The sequence below is a fragment of the Xiphias gladius genome, chromosome 16, assembly GCF_016859285.1.
Source record: "Xiphias gladius isolate SHS-SW01 ecotype Sanya breed wild chromosome 16, ASM1685928v1, whole genome shotgun sequence".
NCBI classification, from domain to species: Eukaryota; Metazoa; Chordata; class Actinopteri; order Istiophoriformes; family Xiphiidae; genus Xiphias; species Xiphias gladius.
This window is the reverse complement of record NC_053415.1, coordinates 27,176,373-27,194,151: the sequence shown is the minus strand read 5'-3', so window position 1 is coordinate 27,194,151 and position 17,779 is coordinate 27,176,373. Positions and strand designations below refer to the sequence as shown.

General features: G+C 42.6%; 1 protein-coding gene across 3 annotated transcripts in view; it reads right to left on the bottom strand.

Annotated features, from left to right (window-relative positions):
* lrch1 (leucine-rich repeats and calponin homology (CH) domain containing 1) overlaps positions 1-17,779 on the bottom strand; it is a 99,338-nt gene that overhangs the window by 16,278 nt on the left and 65,281 nt on the right. For 2 of the 3 annotated variants that reach the window (XM_040147896.1, XM_040147897.1), the window contains exons 14-15: positions 13,478-13,541; positions 11,162-11,284 (exon numbers count right to left, since the gene is read on the bottom strand). In XM_040147896.1, coding sequence (XP_040003830.1) covers positions 11,162-11,284; positions 13,478-13,541 — 187 coding nt within the window. The remainder of the gene's footprint in view (positions 1-11,161; positions 11,285-13,477; positions 13,542-17,779) is intronic. The other variant, XM_040147898.1, reaches the window with a different exon arrangement.

Below are 17,779 nucleotides of genomic sequence, written 5' to 3'. Positions count from 1 at the left end.
GTATGAATCCCAACGCATCTCTCCGGCAGAGACGACTCGTGACGTCTGAGGAGGAAAAAAGCTTCGAGATCAGGAGAGTTTCACAAGCTGATACTGGAGCTTCAGGACCTCGGTTTGATTCATTACACAAAACACCACAAGTTCACATCAGAAAACAGAGGTGACCCTGAACACCAAAACACACAATACGTTTCAATCTAGTGACAATATCGCAGGTTTTATTTTCAACGGTAATGAACACACAATCCAAGCTCTGACCAGAGGCAAAGAAAAAACAAAAAACCTCGTCAATAATGTAGCGACAGTTTCTATCGGTGTTTACACATGACGAACGAAACATGAAATCCTACTTATTTCTTCAATAGCAGACTCGGTGCTCAGATGTCGGGTCGGTCTGCGCGAGCAGCAGCCGGACGCAGAGCACGGCCGTGAAAACCAGAATAGAAACTGTGGACGTAGATACAGTCAGAAACGTCCTGTACGTCCGCATCCGTACTCAGATATCCACTGACACAGAAAAAAAAAAGAAGCCTTTCTGCCATAAAAGATGTAGGAAGCTTATGTAAGCCGAACATTCACGTGCACTCATGCATTCAGAGCTCAGTGAACTCGTAGCTCCGGCCTTGTCACAGGAGCGGTTATGTGACGAGAGTCCCTCACTCTATCCAGATCCATTACACGGGTAAAAGTATTAAATCATACTTCAGAAAAACTACACAAGCTTCATCAGTTAAATGTACTTAAAGTATAAAGGGCTAAATTTCGAATCCTGCAGAGAAATGCCCTCTATGAGTGTTATATTAATAAGGATTATACTATTTCATTGTTAACACTGAGGCATTTCTGTGTAGGTTGCATTCTTCTGTTGTAACTGGTTGAGCTGGAGCGACCTTTAATTCATAACGAATAACTGGCAGCTAAAGCTTTTAGATAGACGTAGTGGAAAAGAAGTAAAATATTTCCCTCTGCGATGTAGAAGAGGAGAAGAACAGGGGAACAAAAATAATATTTAAGTCAAGCACAAGCACCTCAACATTGTATTAGAGTACAGAACTTTAGTAAATGTAGTTAGCTTCTTTCTACAGCTGCATTTTAAATTCATTTGATTTGATCAATTTATTAAAATCCAAAGTGTCGTGCTATGGTCTGCAGCAGCAGTCTTCTTTGTATTTAGTTTCTGGATCCTGACACACTCCTACAACATGCAAACCTTTTACTGACCGAACAATTATTTGAGGAAAACTACAGATTATGACAATAGCTGCTAGTTGCAGCCGAAGATCTAATTACTAACTGCATATCTGAGCAGTGGGACGTCCCAGAGAAACAGCCAAGTGTTGATGAAACCTCCTCGGGGAAAATGTGGTTTTACAACCATCACAGCTAAAACAGACACACAAGCGCTGAGCTGTTTGTAACCCGCAGAATCCGGTGGTGTCAACTTTTAGCAAATCTGCTTCGAGGAAAATTTCAAAGTTTGTTGGGGAAAATGGTTTCTGATCATCTTACTGAGAGTCAGATGCTGAGATTGATCCCACTCTCATGTCAGTACCATGTCTATGATACGACAGCCATCAGCCGGTTAGCTTAGCTTAGCATGAAGACTGGAAACGGGGGGAAACAGCCGGCCTGGCTCTGTGCAATACAAACAACAAATCCCCGAACCAGGACCCTCTGAAGCTCACTGACTAACGTGTTATATCTTGTTTGTTTAATCAGAACAAGAACCAAATTGTAAAAATGAGAATTTTCCCATTTTGCAGGAGGTAAAGTTCCACTTGGCTTCTTAACACACACTGAACCAAAACACATACCCACCCACACACACACGCTCCTGAAGGCTGAATCATTCATCTCCTCAGTGTCCTATTTTCTACACACAGCTTGTATCCGTCTAGTTCCCCTGACTGACCACCGGAGGGAGCTACAGCGTCTCTGCAGTGGGCTCACGCCCTGCTGTGAGGCACAGAGGGTGACGATGTTTTGGTTTTGGTTGAGAGGCTGCAGTGTTAAAGCACTGGGTGCTTTAACACTGCAGCCTCTTCACCTAACAATATTTCTGCTGTCGGACGCTCCTTATTAATCTACAGACATTCTAACATAAAAATGTGTCAATGATTTTTTTTTTTCCAGAATATATTTATACTCAAATATTCAACATTTGCTGAGGAAAAAGGTTTTGTCACAGAAATTGACAAGTAAATCTTAATTTCCATCCAGTTGAAACTTAATAAATTTTGTCTTAATTTGAATATAGATACTGGACATTTTCCATTGAATATGCTACAAAATTTCTACTGAAGTATTCAAGAATATCACGTTTGGTTAATAAAACTGACTAATGGACGTTACTGTGGAATTACTGAACTCAAAAGCCTCAGAATAAAATCTAAGTTATGGCTACGTACAACTGGGTAGCAGGGAAAATGTGTTTTTTTCGTGATTTGGGTGAAATGAGCCTTTAAATTAGAGTGGGTCTGAGGTTGGAGGGAGGAGAATGAGTGATAACGTTGACCTGCAGATTTTTGTCCACATCTCAGGTTCAGGTTAGATGGTCACGAGTCTTTTCAGGGACACGTCCCGAATTCTGAGAACAGAGGAAAACCTCCGGAGCAAACAGCGGAATAAAGACTCGGTAATGAGTTGTTTGTTTGACTCGGGGATAATCCTGAGTGACGTACGGTCTCTGTGGTGGAGAGAGAGAACGGGGGAGATAATGAAGGGCACACAGTTTTAGCTCTCTAGTCTTATCTTCTAGGTCAGATCATTTTACAGGCTGCTGAAGCCCCCCCGCCCCCTCAATTTTCATCTCCTCCGCCTGTCTCCATCTGGACACTCTGGGCCCGCAGCATCTCGTCTCCGTGTCTCCTCCTCTGGTGGGTTATTACAAGGTCTTGGGGGGTAGTTTTAAAACCCAGCTCGTGGCTGTCTTTCACTAATAAACTACTCCTAGCTCGCTGGATTTGTAGGCACTTGCTCGCACAGCTCTCAAAAGACAGTGAGCAGGTCCCCGTTTCACAAACAGAACCAAACATGGGGAAAAAAGGCCGGTCTGCCGTCTGCTCTGCGGAGGTTGGACTAATGTTCTTGACCAAACAGTGACTTCATCTGGCTTGTGCTGCCAACTAGTGGTGACAACATGTTCTTTCCACAAGAACAGTGCAAACATACGTCACGGCTGGGTGGTGTTAGAGAACAAAACACACCTGCCCGGCTTCTTCTGTATCGCAGAGTTCGCAGAGGCTCACGGATGTTGTAGTATTTAGAATGAAGCTGTACTCAGACACGGCGGCGCACTGAGCTAAATGCTAACGTCAGCATGTTAACATGCACAACATGACAACGCAGACACCGCGCGCACACGGCAGTTTTCGGTCGTCCGTCTCACGCGCGTCCGATGGAGCAGATGCGCTTCTGTTTTAATTAAGTGAGGTGTCAAAACAGGATGCGTGACGGGTCGCGTTTTACTCGCGCAGTGCACATGTAACCGCGGCCCAAAGCAGCTTGAGCAGGTACATGTGGTCTCAATGCTCATTATCATAGTTTAGTGTGTTAGCGCGCTAACATTTGGTTATTAGCACTGAACACAAAGGACAGCTGAGGCTGACGAATGAAAATTTTGACCTGATGATGGCGCTAGAGGAAAAGTTAGAAGAGCAGCAAATTTTGTATAATTCATCCTCAGGGGGACATGAATGTCTGAACCCCATTAAAATCCAATTGTTTCTAAGATATTCTACTAAAAACCAAAGATGTCAATCTCAGAGGAAAAGTCCGGGGGTTCCCAGCGTCAGTAGGATTCGTCCTCGGAGGACCAAGGATGTCTGTACAAAATGTCCTAGCTAACCATCCAACAGTTGCTGAGATATTTCAGTTTGGGCCAAAGACTCCAGACTGGACCACAGTCGTAGACCGCCATCCCTAAAGCCATGCCGCCAGCGAAATTAGAAAGCAGTTTGATTCTTGGATCATTACCTGCTGGTACAAAACAATGAAAGGCATTAATTTTCTCCTATACTGACCTGGGAAACCTTGGAAATGGGTCGTAACTACATACTGTACGATTAGTGTGTGTTTCAGCTGCTGCTGACAGCGGAGAGGTTGAAGATGAGCTCGTCGTTATCCCTCTCAGACTTGTCCCGCGGAAACCGTCCCTTTGTCGCCATGGCGACCGCTCGATGCCGCAGCGACCCTCTGACACGGAGCCTTTACGGTGCGGCAGACCGATAAAATCTCTGATCACAGAGCCGATCTGGACGAAAATGAACCGCGGGTGTTTTTATGTGAGAGAAAGAGAAAATTTTATCACACTGCAGAGTGTTTACGGGTTTGAGTTTCTGCATAAATCTGCAGAGCAAAGTGCTGCCGCTGCCAAGGTCACAGGTTCAATTCCCTGTGAGTTCCCACTCTGTCAGGAGCTCCGGATGGAACAAGATTAGATTCCATTACCGAGAATGAAAAATAGTAAACAGAATGTACACAAATTAATGTATAGAAAAAAACCCCTATATTACTCTATATTTGAATTTGATCTAATTTTTAAATATACACAGACGTACCAACTGGCTGGCAGCCTCATACAGCACCTCCTTCTTTTTCGTACTTTTTATTGTCATGCACATAGCTTTTAAACATCATTTATTGACTTTCTTATTTATGCCTTAATTTGTCATTCTGTAAGTTTCCTACCTCTCTAGCTTGTTTCTTGCTCCGCTCTAATATGTAGATCACTCCCCGGGAGACTAATAGTCTGGTTTTAATTGAGCCGAAGACTTGGAAACTCTATTCGTCGCAAAATGTTTTTGTTCAAGCCAGAAAACAAAGTACTGGAGTGGGTGGTTTTGTATATATACTGTGGCAAATATAAAAACATGTCACTGAATGTTATACTGAGAGAAAATATTAAATCCAAATGTTTCTATTTTAAAGTAAAACCACTCCATAAGTTTCAGAGATAGATTCAGTCTCCTATTTTCAAACCTTTATATCTGCAGGGAAAGTACAGTAGAGGACGACGCGACAGCCTGCTTCACATTCACACTTCTGTTTTCAGTTTCTGCTGTTGGAGCAGCTGACATCAGCATCAAGTACTCAACCACACCTTAGCAGTAGCTGTTAAAGGGTCAATTCGTCCAAATCACAGAGATGTTTCTAACGCCTACTGGTCTCGAGCCATGCAGAAAGTTTCTGTTTTGTTTTTGTTTTATTTGTTTGAAATCTCCACCTTGTCCATCTTGTCTTCCCAGAAACAGTGTCCTCGTCACTGCGATAATCCGAAGACCTCACTGTATAATAACTCCTAATGTAACCGTGGATGCGTGTTTGCAGTGAACTGCGCATTTAGTTGGGTCACTGAGACAAACGTATGTCATTTGACTACTGAACGAAAACTGTGAGGAGTTCTTTTTGCAGATGTCTTTCGATTCTGACAGGTGACAAACGGAAGAAAAGAACAACATTAAGTGCGTCTTAGCAAGGTGTTGTTCCACCAACGGCCTCCAGCTTCAGTCAGAGATTCTCCAGCTCTTCCAACTCAGCTCCCAAAGATGTTCCCTCAGTTGGTGTTTAGATGATGGCGGTGGAGAACGCTGTCTAATACTCAGCTCCAAAATTTCTACATTTTTTAAACTTTTTTCTTCTAATCTGTCATCTGTCTGTAGTGTGTTGTGCTGGGAACGTTCTTGGATCATTAAGCTCTGCTGCTGAAAAATCTCTTCCCACTCTAGTTCATCACCAGAGACCAATGTCGGTAGCGGCTTCTCTTTTTTTGGCTGGAAACGTCACCGGTGGCAGATAACTAACATTAATTCAGTGATGGCTGGAATCAAAAGTCTGTGTGTTCTCTGGTTAATGGTCTCTCTGCAGCTGCTGTCTGCACTCAGACAAAGATTGTTTGTGAGCGAAAAGACTCATCAGACTGTGTCACCACTGTGCGACCGCCAGTTCAACAGGGACAACAGAGTGGTGTCTCATTTGAACAATCGCCCAGTTAAATTCAGAATCCGGAACATTTCATACATTCTGCTCGTTACGCGGCTGATTTTGAGGTTATGAACATGAATAACAAACTGTAGGGTTTCTGCCTTCTCAGCCACCGAAAGGTGATTGAACATCCATGAACTGGAGTTATTTGGTTTTTTAGTTATTTGCAAACGTGGAAAGATAAACCTAATTGTATTTGATAAGAGATGTGAAAGAATTCGGATTAGATATGTGGACTGGACACTGGACACGAATTCGATTAAATGCGACTGAACCCCATCCCTAAGCAGGAATGGCAACTGCGTTTATCAACTCCTTATTCCACCTGGAAATGGAAGACAAATGTATTTTATCTGCCATTTACGACTACAGACGGTGGAGGACTGATTGAAATCTATGAAATTTGGTTGAAATAATCCTTTAATGAATCTAAGCTGAACTACTGGCATTCAACATGGAGTTCATGTTAAAAGATGGAGTCTGTTTACAGGACGGAGAGGCTGAACAACCACCACTGCAGAAACTGACTGGCTGCCACTGTTGCTGCAGACGCTCACAGACATGACGTACTGCCTAGTCTGTAACCCTAACCCCCCCCCCCCCCAAACCGTGCTCCAACCGTAGCCTTCCAACCAGGTCTTAACCTTAAAACCGTCCTTAGAAGTAGTGAGGACGAGCCAGACAAAGAGAGCCCACACACAAGCCCACACACACACACACACACACACACACACACACACACACACACACACACACAAAATATGCACTAACTCGCAGAGGCAGACTCTCGCTTTTACACACAAACATGACAGGTAAGCACACACAAATGCAAGTAATCACAAGTTTAAAAACACACAATATGCACACACACACACACACGCACACACACACACACACACACACGATTGGTTTTTAATGAGGTCAGGCGCAGTGATGCTGTGAGCATGTCGGGTCCTGGTGATGTCACCCTCCCTGAGGTCTGAACCCATTATACACCATTAGTCATTATCTTATCACGCACACACATACAGTACATAAAGCCTGTCATGTAGGAACACATGACGCTTCAGAGGGACAATGTTGCTGTAAAAAAAACAAAAAACAGTAAGGAACAAATGTTCTTAACACTGCAGCAGCAAACAATGAGCTCAGCTCAGAGAGAGACTGGTCTTCACCGATTTATGAGGAGAACTCAGCTCCTCGGTGTGTGTCAGGTAACCGAGGGGACATAAGAGACAAAATCCACATGAACAAAAAGAAAAATCAACCACGCTAGCTGCCCCGTGAGGCTGTGATCTTCACTAGACGTCCACTAAAGACTTATCCTGGAGCTTTACCGCTAGTGGGGCAAAAATGTAAAGTTTGTCCTCAGTTTGTCGCCGGAGGGAAGACGATGTTGTTACCTGAATTAAAGGCCTATCGTCACACATCAACCTGTCCACTTACCATCATTCACCGATATTAGGACGTTGCCCAGGTTAGGAAAGGTCAGGATTAGGATATGTGAAACATTGTGTTAGCTCCATGCTAACGCTTTAACAAAAGTGATGGTACTCCTGTAAATCACAGTAGAGCCAGTAACACTTAGGGGGGAACTGTACCAACATGGTTTTGGCTGTGTCACTTTCTGGCCTGACCTGGCATGAGATGGTTGAGGCCATAATAATAACAATGATTCCTATAATAATAATATATAACACACCGATGCTACACACTAACATAGCACACACTGCAGTAAGTGATATCTGTGCATTAGGATACACTAATGGTATGTTAAGTTAGTGTAGACTGAGTTAAAATAAACTCCATGTTAATACGTTAGCTTACGCTGTAGTGCCTGATCCAGGCCCTCCAGAGGAGGCTGAACTGAGGACAAAGACCAGTCAAAACGTTGAAATGAAAACGAAGCAGAGATTTAAAGTGTCCTTAAAAAAACTGGAAGTGGTGAGAAAGTAAACTCAACGAGTCTCTGAAGGATTGTTAACATGCAGAAGTTATTACTGTGAGTGCTTGAACAGTTAAACAGCTCGCAGCTCAGAGTCGCCGTTAACTTCAACATATCAGAGCCTTTTATGGACCAGCTGAGTGAAACACAGCTCGGCTCAGGGGAGGCAGACACGTGCACGTGCACGTGCACACGCAGACACACACACACACACACACACACACACACTCACACACACACACACACACACACACACACACACACACGCACACACGCACTCACGCACACAGCTTTGATCCCTCTAAAATCTTGGACTCCATTCCAGTGGAGGTGGGCTCCCCTTCAGGGACCATTATCTTACACTTAAAATATAGGAGCAAAAAATATACATACATGCACCAACACACACACAAATGTGCACAGAGAAAACCCAGACTCTTTCATGGTGCAGATGCTGTATCCACACACACACACACACACACACACACACGACCGATTGGAGACACATCAGACAATCCTAATATGGCCTCTGCCGTCTCAGGCCTCTGATAGCCAGATTTAAGACTTTCTAACACACCGGCCACGTTGCATCATTTGACGCCGAGGAAGCAGCCCTGACGCAGGAGCCAGCACATGAGATCAAACTGCCGCTTCTCTGCTTCCTGTTCAGCCGTTCACTACAAAGGCAGGGACTGTGTCATTAAATGTACTCAAGACAGTCAAATACTCAACCTTCAAAAAAGAAAAAGTTGAGGAAAATCATTCAGCGATCAATAAAAGTTCCGCAATAAACTTAAATTTTGCCTTTGCCTTATCCAACCTTTTCACTTCTGTTAACACACTCAAATATTTTCATATTATAATAATATAGCACTTTTAAAATCTCATGTTACAAAATGCTTTACAAATAACAATTAAAACAAAGATACAGGAATGAAATCAACAAGATTTGATCCAGCCAGAAGATAAAAACCAAAATGTGCAGCATATAAAACATAATGAGACGTCAAGCGGAAAAGATACAAAAAATATTCAAAGGCTAAAAATGAGTTTCCAGAACAGATTTAACAATGATGATTAGCCCGAGCTCCTCAGGCAGTGGAGTCACAAACTTTAATTTTCACTTATGTACAAATGTATGAAGTTAAAGTAATTCATTAAGTTATTCTTAAATAAGTCATTTATCACGTTAAAGTAACTCAACTTGTAACCAGAGTTTTGAGTTTCCTATTGGACATTGTTTTCCAACTATGTTTAATTCTCTCAAATAAAAATGGTCCCGTCTGATCCCTCTGCAGCCTCTAGCTGTTACAGATATCGCTGTGTTACTAGGACCAGTCCAGTGGACATCTACTCTGTCTTCATCATGGTCTGCACTGTTGTGATCCGGGAGAAAACCATGGGACTTATCCGACGCACATAACAAACCTCCATCGGGTCACTGCCTTCAAATTAGAAAGGAAAGCTTCCTGGCGAAGCGCCACCCAAACACAAACTATGTTGGGAAGTAGGGTCAGCACGCTTTTCTAAACAAATTGATTTGATGAGCTAAGTGAACAATCAGCTGGACATTTACTGAACTCAACATTTTAAGTTACAAGACTGAACCCATGATTATATGTTATAAAAATGACAGCCAGAAAATTTGAAGTGGCTGTAATCAATATCTTCATAATGGCAATGTACCAAATGACAATGTAAAAGGTGGAACCTGCAGTTCCCCTCGGCTTTACGGAGCTTTACAGTGAGTTTCAGCTCATTGTTTATCAGTCTGGACCACAAAGTTACTGCTCTGGTTCACTCTCACCGCTCTCAGAGCGTCATTTTCGGCCACAGCAGGCAGATGTTTTCAGAGGAACAGCTGTAAAAAGCCCCTGTCCACTACCTGCTAAGCAGCAACCAGCAGACAGACACAGTCAGAGAACAGCTGGCGAACATGGTGGAGCATTTAGCAGCTAAAGAGCCAGATGTTTCCCTCAGGAGCTGGTGGAGACCAAAAACAGAGTTAAAAGAGGGGGGAGTGCTGGACTTGGATTCATCAGGTGACACAAACACCAGATCCAGATGAAGGATCATGTTGCTCTGTAACTGCTGGAAATAAACAACTGTTTGCTAACAAGGTGACGATATGAAAAACTGATCTAATTAGACCGAGTTATAGATGAGATAAGAGTTGATTTAATATAATTGACTATGAGATTTTACAGTGCACAGGAGTCCGACATGAAGTAACTCGGAAAGTTGGTTTTTCCACAGTCCTCAACCACTGAATGTAACATAACTCAGCTTTCTCATGTTGAAATGACTCACAGCTAAAGATTAGCAGTTATCAGAGATCACTCACTTTTGTTGACTAACAGAAAAGCTTGGTGAGTTGCCGCAACTGAACTGAATTTAGATAATTTCAGACCATCTAAGACAGTGAATCTAACTTCTACCATGTGCGTCTGCTCGTCTGCAGCCACCACACACACGCAAACAGCTGGAGATGAAAGCTGTGTGTGGTGAAGCTCCTCTTTGATCAGTCTCTGCTGCTACCACACACAGACACACACACACACACACACACACACACACACACACACACACACACACACACACACACACAGGCACCAGTAATCTAAAACACCCTGAACTGCGGTCTGAGGCAGAAAACACACAGTTGCGGTCGAGAGGAGAATTAAGAAGAAAGTTATCAGTGAAGCACGAATGAAATTGAAGTTGTCACTTTGACACCCTGGGCTTTCACACCAACAGGAGGAGGTAGAGAGTCGCAGTAAGAGCAGACAAGACACAAACGTTCCCCAGAACAAGAAGCTCCCGGTTTCTTTATGCTAAGCTAAGAAATCTGTCTCCTAGATGTAGCTTTATATTTACCGTGTCTGGACATCTAACTCTCTGCCAGAATGTGATTGTTTCCCCAAAAAGGCCAGAATTTCACAACCTGGCCACTGAAACTGGTTTTCAAAGAAAACAGTGGTTAAAGAGAGAAAAACAAAACCGAGCCTAGTGTGAAACCGGTGACAGGCTTCCTGCCAGATGGTCAAGAACACAATAAAGTTAGAGATTAAAAGAATCCCAGACTTTCTTCTGCTTTGACGAGGAAAACAAGGTCAAACTGTTGATGGAGAAGTTTGAAAGGGAGACAGTCAGCAGACACCTGAGTCCAGGTGTGTGTGTGTAACTGGGCTCTGCGGCCTCCAAGGCCGGCGAGCGGAAAAAGGTGGGACCTACCACGGCTGTGCACGCCTCCGTCGTCGTGGCTACGCGGCGTATCTCTACGGAGGGGCGAAGCCTGTGAGAGGAGGGAGGGGTCGAGACAGGAAGGAGGGGGCGAGCAGGGCAGCGAGGGCGGGGCTACAACCAGGAGGTGTGAGTGGACAGAAGTCGGTGTAGTGTGTGTAGTGGAGGAAGGCGGGGCACCAAAGTGAACCAAGTACAGCAAGGCAAAGTACATTCCATGAAAAACACACCCCGAAAACACCGACATCACCAGGACAAAGGTGCGGAAAAATGGGTGGTGGGGAATTAAACGCAGGCAGATCAATGGGAAGCAGGTATCGACACAGGAAGGTCAAATTAGAAGCGTTTAACATCGAAAGTCATGCAGCAGATCAGTGAGAGGAGAAATGAAAGAGGGAGCCGGAGAAAAAAAAACAGAAAAAACTCGTGTAAATCAGAAAAGGAAAAAGCGAAACCAGGGGATACCATGAGATGACAACACAGAACACAAAACAGCACAAAAACAAAATAAAGATTAGTGGCATTTCACAGTTCAGATCACCAAGACATGCTGTTAGCATCATGTTAGCACCATTAGCAGTTAGCATCGTTTCACACACTGGGAACAGTTAGCAAACAAATGCTGGATGGTTGCTGGCTCTAAAAAAAGCACACAACTGAGGTTTGCTTCTACAAACACAAGCAGTGACAATGACACTGCATTTAACACAACTGCTGGTTCATTTTGTGCTGATCTGGATTAACATCGCCGCTGACTGACTGACAGTTCAAATCCAAATGGACAGTCCCAGGGTTAGCTTGTGTCCCGCAAGCCCTGATCCCGGAAAATCATACTACACATCGCGGTGCTAAATAGCCATCGCACGGAACAGTGACATTTAGAAAACTTGTTAAGGGAAGAACGGTTAAAAAAAAAAAAAAAAAAAGAACTCAATTGTCCTAGCAACCGTCACGTGAAAAAAACAAAAACAAAACAAAATCAGACAGGTGTAAAAATAACAAAAAACACTGGTTACCCAGACAGAGAAAGGTCATCTCCATTAAAGTCAAAACAAACTAGAGCCAGACCAACAACTCAGCCGGGCCGATATCAGCTTACTACAGATACATCTGTAGCGGTGTAATAAGGTATGATACTGATCTCTGTTGATGAACTATTCTTCACTAACCTACTACTGAAATTACTAGTTTTTCTTAAAATCTCAAATATGATGAGCAGGTAATTAAAAACTGTAGCAACTAACACTTTCTCTATTTCCCTCATCATTAATACCAAATTGTGTAGGCCTTTCTTGGAAATATCCTGGTCATCATCAGCTAAATACCAGCTAATTTTTAAGAAATCATAAGGAAAGTTTCCAGAAAATTGGATGAAAAATACGTTACCTTCAAAATAAAGCATTAACATTGATCGATAAGTATCAAGAAATTCTGGTACAGAAATGCCAAACTGCGCTTGAGGTCATTTAGAAACAGTATCCCCACAGTTTCTTTACCGGACAGCACTGACAAGCTGATTTTTACACTGTAAAATGCCCCGGGGGTGTATCTTAGCCACACTTGCTTCAAGTGATCCGCATAAAGATTGACTGTCTATGTTTTATGTTTATGTTTAAAAAAAAAAAAATCCTTATTGCACTTTTTAAACGTCCAAATATCTAAAACATTTCAGCCTCTGAAATCCAGCGTCGGTCAGGTTGTGGTACAAAACCACGGTTTGTGAAATCAAAGACAGCAGAGGACCTGGCCCTCATGCTTGCTGTAGTCTTCTTCTTACAGCTTCCAGGCACCAGCGGCAGCACTGCTGCTGCAACGGTCGGTATTACCTTTAACGGAAGAGACCTTTCTCATTTCCAGTAAATCGGCTTTTTTGTTTCCTTACACCTGCCTTCGAATTTGGCTGCGAAAACAGTTTTTTTAATTTTTGGATGGTTGATGATTTTTGATTTGCTTTCATCTACCTCTCACTCCAGCATTCCCATCAAATCATTCATAATTCTTAGGTAAGGATATCTGATCAAAATCATGTCTTACATGTTTAAAAATATGGAATTTAGAATAGGTAGAGCCAAGATCTGTGGTTCCACTCCCACTGCTTCTACCCTCATTATCTTACACTCGGGATAATGAGTGTAAATAAACACCTGCAACAGATTGTATCATATTTGAGCATCCAACAGAAAAGTGCACCACATCAGCACGATGTGATCGGCACCATTTTACACTGTTCAGAAACGCCAATGCATTAGGCAGTAGCTCTGGTAGTCCAGGTACCCCACCCACCCTCTTAGCCCACATCCGACTCACCTGAACGGGGCTTCAGTCCAAACGGCGGGTTGGAAAAGGATGGGGCTGGAGATCTGTCATCTTGCTGTGGCAACAGAAATGGAAACAATGTGGTAAGTAGGCAGTTTCATTAATAAACACTGAAAGTATGATTAATTGAACAGACGCTGGATATTTTCTGTCTTGTGCTTCATGTGGGAGCAGTTTGCGAAGACACACGGACTTACAAATGACTCCACAGAGATATAAATGACACAAAAACACATACACTCCTGTGAAGTCCTAACAGGAGTTTAGTGACCTAAAATTAACCGCAAAATTGGCTCAAAGAAGAGCACTCCTCTATCCCTCCGTCCTGTCTTTAACCATTACTCATCTTATATAACCAACACTGACAGAGAGAGACTAGACTCATTCAGTGTCAGCACTCTTTAAGAGACTCTAGCACTCCGGATGCCTGCAATCTAACAGAATTTATGTGTTATAGACAAAGACTATGGGATCAAAGTTAATTTAAAAATGATCCTGCAGGGAAATCCTCTTATGTCCTCCACGTTAACCGGGGCCCCATCTTCACCTGGTATTAACTTATCTGGATCTCGAAAAACTCACGTTAATGCTGGTGTAAATGCACGCAGAACACGCTGCAAACAGAATGATACCGGATTGTTAAGACCAAATCTGGAGGTGGTCCGGCTCACATTGATCTCAGCCAGGGGCTTCACTGAGCCTAACAATGGTGGTCCTGGATAAGCACTACCAGGAGACCGGTTATCAACTGGCTCTGGTTACTCTGGGTTTACAATCCAGGAAGGAGTGCGTTACTGGAGTCAGAGTTCTGGATTACGAGCAACATGAGTGGAGCGCTTGATATGACATTAAGTGAAACAGTGCCGACCGCAACTAAATGGGGTTTGTTTTGGCAGCAAAAAGTGTTGAAAAATATACAATATAATCCCATAGCTACAACAGAATAAGAAGAGGTACAAACTGCAGAAAGTAATAACCAAATAAGGCTGAGGCCACATATAAGGGTATTAAATTAGAGTATTCTACTTTTCTTTTTTCTCATGGTGAACAAACTATTTTGAGTATGTGATTTACATAAAAAGTTTAAGACCGTTTCTGCTTCCAAAGCATAGAGGAGAGAGAAGAAAAGTAGTTAATGCCTGGTTATGTCTACCCGAATGCAATGCTGCCTTTGTAATTCACATGGAAATAATCAAAACTGGGTATACTTTTTATTTCATGTCACAACAAAGTCGCCTCCTGTTATTCTAAGCTGAAGCCATGGCCCTTCTTGCCCGGTTACTCTGTTTGGCTGGACAACCAACTCTAGAAATAGTCCTGGTGGTTCCAGACTTCCTCCATTTAATAATTATTGGGGCCACGGTGCTCCTGTGAACGCTCAAAGCTTTAGAAATGGTTTTTTTTATTTTTATCATGGAGGTCTACAGACGGTTCCTTGGACTTTATGGTTTGGGTTTTCATCCTGACATGCAGTGTGAATTGTGGGACCTTATACACACAGGCTTGTGCATTTCTATTCTATGTCCATCAATTCAGTTCGCCACAGGTGGACTCCAGTCTGGTTCTAGAGACATCTCAAGGATAATTAAAGCAAACAGAACGTACCTGACCACAGTTTGGAAACACAGCAAAGGGTTTGATTAATTTTGTAAATGAGAGATTTCAGATTTTGATTTTTAATAAATCTGCTGAAAGATTTTTCACTTTGTCATTATAGTCTATTGTGCGGAGACTGATAGGAAAAACAGGCAGTGGCAATTCCCCTTTAATGCCACACGGAATGCAATTTAATACCCGTTTCACTACCAGCCAAAGTATGAAAGTAGGATAAAAAAACAGTTGGGTTAATATGGCCTAGAGTTATTTATTTTCTTTTCACAATTTTTCAGCACTTAGTATATAACTCCAATCATTTCTAATTACATAATTAATGAAATTAACACAACCTGGACCCAGAGCAGCAGAAAATGGATGAAGGATTAATCAATTAAAAATGAAGATTAACCTCAGCTGTCTAGCAGTACTGACAGTGTTCGCTACAGGTCGGGTGGTGCTGACTGAAACTCAATGAAAAATGATCGAATTTTTAATTATATCGTGCTTTACTGTGCACTATGACATCTCCCGTCAGCCCACAATCAGATACAAAACCATTTTTTATAATGAATCTTACCGTCTACAGATGGCAAGAGACAAGATTTAAGACTTATATAAATTCAATTTTAAATACATTCTAAGGCCTTTTTTTTTTTTTTTGCGGAAACGAAATCAAATGCTTTTTAAGACTTTTCGAGACCAACAAATACCCCGTGCCCAACACTTTGAAGTCCGCCTCTTCCCGCTATCTCAAGCCGCCCGCCCAAAAGCTAGACAGGGACACTTCCTATGCAAAGAAAAAATAAACAGACCCAATGCAGCAGCATCGCTTCCCTAGACCTGCAACACGCCGTGTTTGTTGACATACCCGAAAGCCCTGCCTACATGATGTGCATAATAAGCTCTTATCACAATGAAGGCAGGATGGACATAATGAGAACACCTCTAAAGACTAGGTACAGATGCGAAGGCCCTGCTCAGATGGCATTTTTCAGATAATGAATCTAGATACGGATCACAGGTTAATACCAGGTAGAAATGGGGCTAGGTCTGCGGTCAACTCGTAGGGATTCAGCGTCTTGCTCAAGGACATTTCAGCAGAGCAATGTCATCATGTCATCCAAACCAAACTAACAGGGGTCAACAAAGATTCTACACAGCTGGTTTTAATCATTTGGTACAAGAGGTGAGCCAGTGCGTCTGTGTTTCTATTTTTGTGAGGGTCTGTAAGTTGTTTTTTTTCCCCTCAGTGTCTTATAAACTGTTTGTGTGTTCATTCCTTTACTTCGGAGCACTGTTAAACCAATCTGGGGAAACATTCTTCAAACAAAGCAGACTTGTTCTCGTCGTTTCTAAACCTACATTCACTGTTTGCTTCCGTGAAACACTGGAGTCCGGGTTGAGGCCGCTGAGCTGTAATGTTTACTGGCAGTGCAACGGCTAATTTACTTTCTTTCCAAGCATGACACGAGAAGATCAAAATCTATTTCATGCCTGAGAGCTAGGTTTGGAGCTGCAGTGATTAGCGTAGCTTAGCGTAAAGACTGGAAACAAGGGGAAACAGCTAGCCTGGCTCCGTTCAAAGATAAAACTTTGCCTACCAGCACCTCCAAAGCTCACTAATTAACATGTCGTATCTCGTTTTGCGGGCCTGCAACTAATGATCATTTTCATTATCGATTAACCGGCCAATTACTCGATTCCCATAATCGTTTTGCAATAATATGACATTAAATAGTGAAAAATACCTGTTGACCAAAGTGACATCTTCAAACGTCTTTGTTTTGTCTGACCAACAGTTCAAAACCCCATTTGCTTGAACAATGACTACACTGATTTTTCGATTATCAAAATAGTTGCCAGTTCATTTTCTGTTGATTGGTTGATCATTGTAGCTATAGTCATTGTTTCATCAGTACAAAAGAGGAAAAAAACAACAACAATTTGTAGTTTTAGACTGGAGTTGCGTGCTGTAACTATTTCCAAAAATGCCAAACTATTCCTTTAACAGGAGTTTTTATTTCCACCTATTAGTGCGACATAAGGTTGTGATTGAAAATACACTGTTTTCCAGGAAGTCAGAGTATTTGGTGGTGTAACACAAGAATACGAGACACAATAAAATACAAAAACAAATTCACAACTGGCACCAACACAACAGGTTTCATAAACCCAAAATCTTATTGTCAGGCAGTGCTGATTGCTTATGACGCAAACAAGACAAAGACCCAAACAGACTAACAAAATCACATATCGGCCACTTCTGCAGATGAACATGCAAGACAGGAAACTGCCAATTCACCAGCCACCAGTTTATCAAAATTGACTTTATTCAATCAAATTAGTCATCTCTCAAGAACCTCTGAGTTACTGGTGAAAGATTTGGACTCACGTGTAGCAATAAGAAAACATTTTCCCACGCTCTTCACATGTGTAGCCTGCTGCCAGATGAAACGTGACACATGTTAAAGCCGTGTGTGCTTTATTCGCAAAATAAAATGCAACCGACAGCAAACAGACACACCAGTAAAAGACTGTCAGTTTACTGGGAGACACGACTGAAGACAGTTGATGCATTCACTCTAGGGGGCGGGACAGGGCCTACATCCAGTGGTTTGATGCTACAGTATGTTTACCTTGATGGACATATGCCATTCATACTCCCGGCATGCAAGCTGGGCCTCAAACCTGGCCTTC